At 45.9% G+C, this 11,740-nt stretch overlaps 1 protein-coding gene across 1 annotated transcript; it reads left to right on the forward strand.

Annotated features, from left to right (window-relative positions):
* The first annotated feature begins 298 nt into the window (after nucleotides 1-298).
* On the forward strand, nucleotides 299-4,010 carry PRLHR (prolactin releasing hormone receptor). The gene has a single exon (XM_063338694.1). It carries the CDS (start codon nucleotides 375-377, stop codon nucleotides 1,407-1,409), a length of 1,035 nt encoding a protein of 344 aa, XP_063194764.1. The 5' UTR covers nucleotides 299-374; the 3' UTR covers nucleotides 1,410-4,010.
* The last annotated feature ends 7,730 nt before the right edge of the window (nucleotides 4,011-11,740 follow it).

An 11,740-nucleotide genomic window follows, 5' to 3' on the forward strand; every position in this document is an offset into this window, starting at 1 on the left:
GATTTGCAGAAGACAGACATCTAGGGCACTTCTTGGAATCCACAGGAAAATCATATGGGATTAAAAAACCAGAGCAGTAAGTACTCACTGCATTAAATGTTTATTAAGTGGCATGCTGTCAGAACCTAGATTTAATAGTAAATACAGGAGGACATTAATGGAAATTGGTTGTATTTCATTTTTCTTAGGAATTGCTGCAAGCTGCCTCTCGAGGATTACAACTTCACCTTTTGCTTTTACGGATGCTTGTTTACTATCCTTGTGGTAACCTCTGGACAGCCAGTAATCCATTCATTATCCACGCTGATTGAGTGCAGGAGTAGTGCAGTGGTAACTACTTCACTCAGCTGTCGGCAGACGACAAAAAGAGGGAAATGATGAATTCGGACAATTTAACCTCCCAAAGCTTCCTCTCTGCGATTCATAGCAATGCCAGCAATTTATTCTCAGGGCTCCAGTTTGTTCAGACCTTCAAGCCACTCATCATCCCCTGCTACTCGCTAGTGGTTTTTATTGGTGTCATTGGGAATTACCTGCTCATTTATGTTATCTGCAAGACAAAAAAAATGCACAACGTCACCAACTTCCTGGTAGGCAATCTGGCTTTCTCAGACATGCTCATGTGTGCAACCTGCGTACCCCTGACACTCGCGTATGCCTTTGAGCCCAGAGGATGGGTGTACGGGCGTTTCATGTGCTACTTTGTTTTCCTGATGCAACCCGTCACTGTGTTTGTGTCTGTCTTTACCTTGACTGTCATAGCTGTGGATAGGTACTGTGCCATGGTGTACCCATTCCGCAGGAGGCTCACAATCCCTATTTGTGCTTATATCCTGGCTGCTATTTGGCTGCTGAGCTGTACCTTGGCTGCCCCAGCCTTGGTCCACACTTACCACGCGGAGTTCCCAGAACTGGACTTCTCCATCTGCGAGGAGTTTTGGTTCCACATGAAAAGAGATCGCTTAGCTTACGCCTACAGCACTCTCATCATCACCTACGTACTGCCTTTGGCTGTCATCTCCCTGTCCTACCTGAGAATCTCAGTTAAGCTGAAAAACCGTGTCGTCCCAGGCAACGTCACCCAGGGCCAAGCTGAATGGGACCGAGCAAGGAGGAGAAAGACTTTTCGCTTGCTAGTCTTGGTGGTGGCAGCTTTTGGAGTCTGTTGGCTGCCTCTGCACATCTTCAACATGATAAAGGACATAGACATCAGCTTGATTGACAAGCAGTACTTCAATTTCATCCAGCTGCTGTGCCACTGGTTTGCAATGATGTCTGCTTGTACCAATGCCTTCCTCTATGCCTGGCTCCATGACAGCTTCAGGGGGGAACTGAAGAAAATGTTTGCCTGGAGAAAGAAGAAAATTGGACCCACTACAAATTGCATTATGGCCAGTGTGGTGCTGTAAATGAGAGCTGGTGGGAGTGCACTTCCTTTGTAAGGTAGCACTGTAAAGTCTTTGCCACTATTAATTAGGCCTGATTCCTGACACTTGTCCTCAGGGCTCAATTAGAACAACACAAGTCCCGTGTGTAGCTTCCCCAGCACCTCCACTCCTACTGGACAAGGAGACACAGACGTCAAGTCCCAAAAATGTCTACACTGCTTTGACAGGAGTTTGAGGCCAAGGAGATGTCGGCATGATAAGATACACATAAGGTGATGCGCATTTACAAGCTTATGTAAACTACAGGGACCCCTCCTATCTGTTTTGGATATCGCTGGCAGTACAGACATGGGATTTAGGGACAGGGAGAAGCGAGTATGAATATGAGACCTAAATATCTCAGCGAGGAAGTGCTTTGGATTGGGTAAAAATTAAATCTGCGTATCTACCCAGCGTCCAGTCCTTAGCACAGGATCCAGGGTGGAGGACTAGCAATACTCCTGTGGTCCTCTTGGGTAAGGGCCACGCTGAAGAATAGCCTAAAGCTCTCTGAAGTGCCCGTCCTGAGCAGCTGCCTCAGCTGTGGGTGCAAAACCACGTTGGTAGGAGCTGCTCCGAGCCTCCCTCTGCCAGTTGAGTTGTGCTGGTGGCAGCAGCGTGCAGGGGGCTCCCGCTCCTGAGGGGTGTGTGGGGTGATGGTGTCAGCTCACCTGCATTCCCTCCCAGTGCTTCTGTACCAGACAACCGGTTTGCTTGCGTGCCTGGGCACCCACGTGTGGATGAGGACTGCGGCCCTTGGTGGGGTGTGCTGTGTCTGCCCTGCGTGGTTTCCTCCCTCACTGCCATTTTCTCCTTGCCGCTGGCCGAATGGATGGAATCGCAGCCGGGCTGCTCACCTGCCTGCCACGGCCAACCCCATCAGGCAGAATCCGTGCTTTAGCCTTTTTGAACCCATTATCATCAAACCCAACCCGCCTGTGTCTCGTGAACCTGCAGCACAGCATGTGGCAGAGTGAGATGCAGTATTGGGAGAGGGGAAATAAAAGCGGGGTGATGTTATTTCTGTGAGGTGCAACCGTGATGCAGAGTGTGCGACAGCCTGTTTGGTGGATTTGCTGGTGCCGTCACCAAGGATGGACAGACTGGAAATATAATGTGTAGTGGAAACTCATCCAAATAGGGGGATATTAAAACACATCACCACTTTACTGACATTGAATTGTGTTCCTGCTGTTGCCTCACGTAACCCCAATTTGCCGACCCTACCACAAGGCGGCTGCCAGAGGAGTGGAAATCATCGTAGATTTGCCAGTGCCGAGATGTTTTCTGCTCATTCCTTGAGGAACTGATTTAGATGTGTGGCAATGCTGCCATCAGCTTTGATCTCCAGAGACAGGCAGAGACTTTGACACTGTCTTCAGGAGCACTTCTGAAGGTGTCTGTTATGAGACAGTGGGTGGAAGGGGCTGTTGACATTGAGCCGTGTATCAGCATTGTGTGACCAGTCAAAGAAAGACCTGTCAAACGGAGCGGAGTGGCAAGTGCTCTCTTTTGAAGGAGTCTTTTGGGAAGAAACAATTTCCTTTGACATTCACCTTTCAATCAGATGAGGGAGTTAGAAGCTATAATCAACCTAATGGCTTCTAGTCTCTTCCTCCCCCTGTCTGAACTGAAAATACCCGAGATAATAGATAAGCATAAGGGAAAAAGTTCTGAAAGCAGACATTGTTTCTGAAGAGTTTTCTTCCAGCCTGTGGAGCCAGAATGTGGGATGGCATGAGGGACTGACTGAAACTGAGCTGAGATCAGCTGGAAAAGCAGTATGATCCAGGGGCAGTTTTGGCCGTTGTCACCAAGGGCATCTATCCAACCGCAACTGCCCATGGCCAGAACCTGTCCTGGTTCGAGGGTATGGGCTGCAAGGCAATGCAATTAGATGAGGAGGGAGAGGGAAGAAAGAGAGGATGGTTTTTCTAGTTTGTAAATGTACTCCTACTGTGAAACCGTGAATATCGTTTTGCTCATCAGCGTTCAGTAAGGTAATCTGGTTAAAAAAACACACAGCTGCATATTATGCACACACCGGGAAAAGCATTGGAAAAACATTTGAAACCCCTTCTCACAAATTTCCTTAGAATTTCAAGCTGTTCTGTTGCCGGTAATGAGGAACTGGATATTAGAAGCTGATTACAGAGACACCGAATCAAAGTCTTTTTAAAGCGGGTTTTACTTGCATTCTCTCTGTGATGAAGCGTATCTGCCTTTCTTAGCTTGATTTCAAGATTTGAATGACTTATTAAAAAGCGTTTTTCTTTTGCTGAATTTTAGGAAATTGTTCTTCCTTCAAGCTTAATATAACAAATTACTCGAATAACTGGTGATTTTGAAAAGGCAAAAAACTCTTCCAAACAAACCAAATAATAAATTTTATAAGCCTTTCAACTTCTGTTTCAGGGCTTTTTTGAAGAGAAGAGAGAGTAGGACACCGAGAGAGCACTGAAACGACATTGCAAAAAGCACCCCTAAATAACAACAAAATCCTGACTTTTAGAGATTTTTCTTCTATGAAATTATGTTACTTCAAGCTGTTATCAGTTTGTAAAGGCTAATTAGCATTGAGATGGCCCATAATGTTTACAATCTTGCGCACTAAATACAGACAGCGCTGTAACCCAGAGTGATCCGAAGCCCGCTGGAGTAACTGGGAAGACTCTTGTTAACACAGCAGCCCTGGGATCATTTCCTTCTTACACATCAGGTTCTTACACTCGCTTGCCGACACTGTAGTTTGATTTATTAATGTTCTCTTGAATGTTAGTGACTGCAGATGGCTGCTGCAGAGAGCTGTACGAAGTAAACAAGAGGGATTTCTCTATTTTTTTTAATTTTTTTTTCCTTGAGACAGAAATGAACGGCTGCTCAGTGCATATATTGTTCCCACAGTGACGGATGCTCTGGGAACATCTCGCGACCAGCAGCCCCCGGAGCTGCAGTTCCAGCAGTGCCAAGATCTGGCATCTCAAGGAGGTTCTCAAGAGTGCCCAGCACAGCAGGTACCCTTGTTTAAGTGCTGGTTTAACCTGTACATGCCTTGAATCTTTCAGGACTTGCATTTGCAGCAGAAAGCTGAGAGTCTGCCCCTTGCTTCAAGCCCTTCTCAGCACTAGGTTTTGCAGATGCACCCCAAAATGGTCTGCATTCCCCAGCAATGGGGTCCTGAAGCTCCTTCTCTCTCCTCGGCAGCTCCCTTGGCCCACCTCAGTGGTCCTGCAAGGCCATTTTTTCCAGGCGTTCCTTGCACGCTGCACAAAGGAGGTCCAACGCCGAGCCAGAGGGCTGGAGGTCCCACAGGCTGATGGGGACCGAGGCACTCGCTCAGACCCGCCTCTGAATCGAGCCCCAAGAATCTCTGCTCAATGTAATTACTGTTTTCTCTGATATCCAGACTAATAAACAATAATAAGATTTAGAGGCATGTTGGTGCGCTTCTTTAATCCAGTTATGCAAATAATTATATTCAAAGCCATCATGTGAAATGTGTTTGCTAATCTCCACCCCTCTCTGGGGAGCTGCTGTGGTTCTCTGAGGGACCAGGGCTCATCGCTACAGTATTTTTGGTGGTATAATTTTTAATTACAGTTTAAGAAATCATCGCATGCTTTGATTTTATAAAGTAGCCTGGGTCAAAACATGGTGAACCTATTAACCTTCCCTGCAAGGGTTTTACTTGTTGTTTCTTGCTTACATTCGAACCCAAGGACTTGCACACTGCAGGACAGCTGCTCTGCAAGGATGGAGCAGGGTTTGCGTCCGAGCTGAGGTATGGCAGAATGCTACAGCCTCCTCGTCTGCTGGGATTCTGTTCCAGTTCTTTACATGTACCCAGAGACTTTCAGCAGGTAGAGACCCAGGTGTTCTGCATTTTATGGCAGCAAATATGTGCTATTTATGATGGCTCCTCAGACTGTTCCGAAAGGACAGTCTCTGGTAAACACTCCTAGGTGCGCTATGGAGTTTGTACACGTGCTCCGTGGTGGTGTTTGCAGGTAGATATCAAATGTGTTACCCAGCAATGGGTTATCAGAGCATGGTGAATCTTGGGCTTTGGAAATGGAAGGCCTACTTACAACCACACTTACTCATTGTAAAAATTATTTTCAGAAGATTGTTTTTTTCCTGTATCATAGGAGAAGGCTCTGGGTAGACCTTATAGCAGCCTTCCAGTATGTAAAGGGAGCCTTCAAGAAAGCTGGAGAGGGACATTTTACGAGGGCGTGTAGTGGTAGGACAAGGCGTAATGGCTTTAAAGTGAAATAAACTAGATTTAGACTAGATATTAAGAAGAAATTTTTCACTACGAGGGTGGTGAGACGCAGGTTGCCAGAGAAGTTGTCAATGCGCCATCCCTGGAGGTGTTCAAGGCCAGGCTGGATGTGGTTTTGAGCAACCTGGTCTGGTGGGAGGTGTCCCCGCCCAGGGCACAGTGGGGGTGGGACCTGTATGATCTTTAAGGTCCCTTACAACCCCAACCATTCTATCATCTGTGAGATTTCACTGGGGCCAAGTCTCTACAGCTCAGAAGGCCCTGCATATCTAATATGTGGAAATTGATAGGGAGAGGCAGGTGTCGTGGTTTTGGCCGGATTGGCCAATCAGAACAACAGATGCCCCTCCCGCCCCCTCCTGAGAGAGGAGAGGAAGAGATAAGGAGATTTACTAGTTTAGAAAAAGAACTAAACTACTTTAATGAAAATAATGATAAATAAGAAAATAATAAATAATAATAGAATAATAAAAATTAAAGGAAAAAAGTATACAATATATACAAAACCGGATTCTGCTCCCAGGATGACGATCCCAGCAGACACAGGGAAAGTCCCAGACTGGAGTCAGCGATGGACAGGAGCTGAATTCCAGAACTAGAGTCAGGAATGCTCGGATCGGGATCAAAGGCAGACGAACAGACAGGGTCCTCCTCAGAATTTGGCCACTGAAGAAAAAGCAAGTCAGAGCCCCCTTTGATCCCTCAGCTTTTATACTGAGCGTGATGCAGATGGGATAGAATACCCTGTTGGTCAGTGTTGGGTCCCCTGTCCCGTCTGCAGGTGGGACCCCTCTACGCTTCTCCGCTTCCGACCCTCTAACGGGGCAAGCAGCGAAGTTAGCTGACCTTGGTTGTTACAGCAATAAGTCTAAGCAAGAGCCTCTGTGCATACCATTCCTTGGTATAACCAGGTCTTATCACTCTGAGAGTGAACAGTTTCTGAACAATGTGCTGTTAATTTCAGAGTTTAGTCAGTTAGAAGAGGCCCAGCTAAAAAGTAAAATTACAAATCAGAAAATTGGTTCTGTTCTACCTCAAACCAGGACAGCAGGGGAGAGTGAGATGTATTCACTTAAAGAGAAGAGCACAGGTTTAGCTAGCCGTAATCACAGCTTCACAATTTGAAGCTATTCTGTATAGCTGTTGGAAGGACTCACAGAGCATCGTTCTAGCAAATTCAGTGTATTTCCAATGTTTGTAGATGCAGAAATGCTTGATCAAACATAAGCTACTCCCTATGGGCAAATGTGGAATTGGTATTAAAAGGCAATGTACTTATGAAACACATATAAATCAGTATTTGATCAGGAATTAAAAAACAGATTAGATAATGAACAAACGTCACTAAAAGTGAAGGACAGGGAACTGCTGGAGGGGGTACAGCAAAGGGCTACAAAGATGAGTAGGAGACTGGAACACCTCTCTTATGAAGAAAGGCTGAGGGAGTTGGGTCTCTTTGGTCCAGAAAAAAGACGGCTGAGGGGACACCTTATCAACACGTATAAATACTTAAAGGGTGGGTGTCAGGAGGATGGGGCCAGGCTCTTTTCAGTGGTGCCCAGCGACAGGACAAGGGGTAACTTGAGCATAGGAAGTTCCACCTAAACATGAGGAGGAACTTCTTTCCTGTGAGGGTGGCAGAGCCCTGGCACAGGCTGCCCGGAGAGGTGGTGGAGTCTCTGTCTCTGGAGACATTCCAAACCCGCCTGGACGCGTTCCTGTGCCACCTGCTCTGGGTGACCCTGCTCTGGCAGGGGGTTGGACTGGATGATCTCCAGAGGTCCCTTCCAACCCTACGATTCTGTGATTCTGGGAAATCAGGCAATTAAAGAAAATTAACGGTTTATCAGCCCTCAGCTGGGGTAAGTTAGAGTTGATCTTGCCCCCATCTTGAAAATGGCAGCTCAGAGCAGTGACCAAAGACTAACTTGTTTGTGCAATGCATTGCTTTAAGTAAGTTTTCCTTATACTTGGATGAGGAAAACTGTGAGAGCTGCAAGTCTATCATATTTGGGGAATGGCAATTTATCTGGTATGTGCAAAAGCAGATCCTGCCATAAGGCCATTCCTCACAGGAGCATGGTGAGTTCTTCCCAGCTGATAGACAGACGGGGATAAGCTGGTATTTTTCATACTGGCTGAACAACAGATGCACTCTGCAGTTTTAATTAAGTGAATCTTGCTTGTTGACATGTCAACAGTGAGTTATAATTAGATGTCTAAGATTATGCAGGGTCCAGATATAAGCTGAAAATGGTACACCTGCAGCTGCGAAAAAAAAAGAATGCGCCAAATTGGACAGAATTGTACAATGCATCCATCAATCTGCCACTAGACAAGAAGAGGGTAGAGAGAGAAACAATGTGTTGGTGGTAAAGCCACTGCTGCCTTTGCCATTTCTGCATGAAGAAATTTAATACAATTTTTTTACGTCCCGCCCACCGCTCTCACTGCCCACTATCTTTTTCTTTTCTCAGAAAAAATAATTGCATTCCTCCTGCTTCCCCTGGAGAAAAGGTTGCTCAAGGGTCAAAGCAAATGTTTCTGCCTCATAGAAAGCATACAGAAACTGGGGAGGATTTCTAAAGTGGAGATCTGCCTCTTCTCTCCTAAACCTCTTTCTGCAAGCAGAAATAGCCAGTTGTGCCTGACACACAGTCTGGGTACGCAACCATTAGCTGTGCAGCTCTTGCAGCTGGCAGGAGCAAACCTGGCCTGTCTGCCACTTGGAGCACTGGCTTTCATGGTTGCACCAAGTAAATACCCCTCCCCATACACAGCGACCTCATTCTGGGTCAAAACTGTCGCTAACTCTGGTCCTTTGTACCAAATTTCCCTCCGCATCAACATGAGTTTGCAACTGCAGACGCATCAAAGGTACCCTGCCCATGTTAATGGGACCTTTCCTTCAGAAATCTTTACCATAGTCCCCGTTTCAAGACCATTCTTACCCTGTTCAGATATAACCAGATGGGGCAGGCTTTCCCCAGGCTGATTTCAATCAAATTTTGTATATGTTTCTCTGCTCTCTTCTCTCCCAGCCCTCCCCCAGACTTTTGAAACCATCGATCAACCAACCAGTAGAAGCAGGAGCCTCAAGGATGTTGAAATCTTAGTAGCTGCCTGAAGTTAGGAAGAATATCAGCATTTCCTTGGTGGTCCCCAGGGAAGCAAAAGACATCTAAGTGCTCTCTCCTTTAGGGACCCACCCAGGATTGCACAGGGGACGGTTCAAATGGGTCAGAACTAGTTACGAGACGGCCAGGCTGCCTCCCTGCAGGACAAAAAGTGAGGGGTTAAGGGTACGAAGCTCAAGGATGTCTCACTGGGAGTTCTGTCACCTTGGGATCTAAAAATCTACTCTCTTTGCCAAGAAGCTGATAGGACTGGCTTTCTTGCCTGTTGTTGCTTACTTTCCCTTTCTATAGCCTGCTTTGTTAATGAAGCTAGTAATTGATATAAATAATAAAGCACACACTCAGGAGCTCCCTGCTTTCTGTATCCAGCCTGCTGGAAATCAATCTGTGATCACCGCTATCTATTTGAAGCTGACTGGGCTCTCCATTCGTTGCATCTTGTTTATGTTAATTATCATTGTAATTTCCTTGTGTTTTTTTCTCAGCAGGAAACACACAAAAGGAGATGATGGCTTTAACCCCGACATCTACATTTCCTACAATTCCTACATTCCCATTAGGTGCTGGAGACATTGCTTCAGCAGCTGGCAGGGCTGCAAAGAGAAGCTTGCTGCTTTCCAGCGTAGCGATGAGATCTGCCTCTCCTGCCGAGCGCAGTTCTTGGTTTCCAGATAAGATGCTGGAAAGGCAGCCCTGTGGCTCCCAGCAGCAGGAGGGGGTTTTAGCGCCGTGGTCTGTGAGAGCCTGGTGATGTGTGCGGTGCTGAGGATCGCTCCTACGCAGCTCAGCATCCCCCCAGCAACATCACCAACAGTGATGTGCTCGGCTGGAGGCAGCCGGTGCTCCTGTGAGGCCCAACAGCATGAGGTGTCATCGCACTGTCTTCGGTTTCTTAGCCACAGGCAGTCGAGTTCAGCTACCCCATCGCACCCACGACAAGACAGGCCAATGCTCTAGTGAAAGTGTGACAGGCAAGCGACACGGTAGCTGTGAGGCACTGTCACAGGTTGCCATCATTCACAGCTCAGGTTGGTGCGACCAGCTGCATTTGGGAGTGGGAAGGCATAACAATGCACTGTATTATTAAAAAAAGCCTGTTTGGGGCTCATGGAGGCAGGGCAAGAAAGAAAAAGAGAAAAAAAAAATTTTTTTAGACTTCAAGCAAACAATAACTATCCAGACGCTAAGTCTACAATCACCCAGAGGCTGTTTCTGTACGAACGTAGGAGTTACTCATGTATTCTTGTGAGTGTGGTCCCTCCCTTGCAGCGTGCCAGTTCAGTGCGTTGGCTTTGTTGCCTCCTCCCTCCCGTCCCTCAGCCATACAGTGAGCTTGAACAGGGGCAAGCCAGCTGTGTGCATGCACCAGTAGTGTGAGGTCCGTGGATGCAGACCCATTAGCGCACGGTCCAGAGACAGATGGGTTGAGGGCGGTTCCACTCGTGAAAGGTTTGGTTGTTTTTTGTTGTTTTTTTTTTTTTAAAAAAACCACGAAAATAATTGAAAGGTTGGGGTTCTGAGGCAAGTGTTTGACCAACCCACTCCTCAGCAGCAACTGGATGCAACTCTGGAGGAAGCAAGATGAAAATAATCCAAATATTGTGGGCAAGAGTCAGCTATGAGCTACGTCACCAATTAGAAATTACTTTCTAAGTCACTATATACAGAGTAGTTTGAACATTAAGAAGACAAAACCTTCAATACTCAGCTTTGGAATGATTCCCCCTCCGTTACTGGATCTTTTTAAAATTCAGCATCAGTTATTAATATGCATAACTTAAAAAAATTAAAAATAAATTTGAAACCATCTGAAGCACTAGACACAGCATATGGCAGACCTGTTTAATCTTAACAAGTTAATAATATTATCATTGTGAATCGCTTCTTCACTAAAACATGTATTCACGTCTGTTGTATACAGTAATGTTTATTTGTAAAAGCCTTTTGTACCACCCATGCGACTGTCAGTTGTCACCGCTAATTCTAAATTGTTTTGATAGTACCTCCTCTTGGAAAACTGCCACAAATTGAGTATAGACATGTAAATCATCACTGGTCAAACAACGTTCTAGCAACATCACCGACAGAGTGCAGGGAAGCTTTTGAAGAGCTGTGTTTTGCTGTAGTTACAAAGAGATGGGTTTGTTTGTTTTTGAGGCACCGTGGAAGGCACGGTTCCAAACACTTCTCACCTCCAAAAAGTTGTATACGGAGTCTGACAAGATCTGCTTGTCATGCTTTCACATTTCCTAACATTCTTCCCTTATTGCTACATGAAGAAACATGTTTTCCCATGAAACAATTTAAAACAGCACTCTCCAGTGGTAAATGCTGCTGACCAGGGGTAGGGTGAGGACATAAAAGACAGGTCAGGCTTTGGAAGCGGGGATTAAAAACCAGACTGCCCACACCCTGAAGTCATCAAATTATTGGACAAAGGCAACTATGCATTGAAAAGTTGTCTTTCAACCATTTACTGAGAAGATTTACCTCCTCCTCCCACATATTTTAAGGAAAAATCCTTGAATTTCAGGCTACTAATTTTCATGCAGAGGCATCTCCCTTCGGCCCAGTATGAGGCACCCAAGCTCAGGGATGCAGGGTTTAAAAATCACGTCTTCACTTTGCATCCTTAGTGGTGGCTGTCAGCTAGTTCACCTCAGAGAGCAACTTATTCTGCACATTAGCGCTCAACATTTTGGGGAAAACCTTCTGCCTTTCCATCGTACAAACAATCTGCCTGGGATGCGGTCAATGCTCCTACGTATTCACCTGGTCTGATAAAGTTTAAATCTGATTTGTGAGTTTATTCTAGATCTGTTTTCCAAGGATTTAAACAGAAAGGGTAAAGTAACCAAGAGCCCTAAGTTAAATATCTTTTCTATACATGT

Source organism: Chroicocephalus ridibundus, chromosome 6, assembly GCF_963924245.1.
Source record: "Chroicocephalus ridibundus chromosome 6, bChrRid1.1, whole genome shotgun sequence".
NCBI classification, from domain to species: domain Eukaryota; kingdom Metazoa; phylum Chordata; class Aves; order Charadriiformes; family Laridae; genus Chroicocephalus; species Chroicocephalus ridibundus.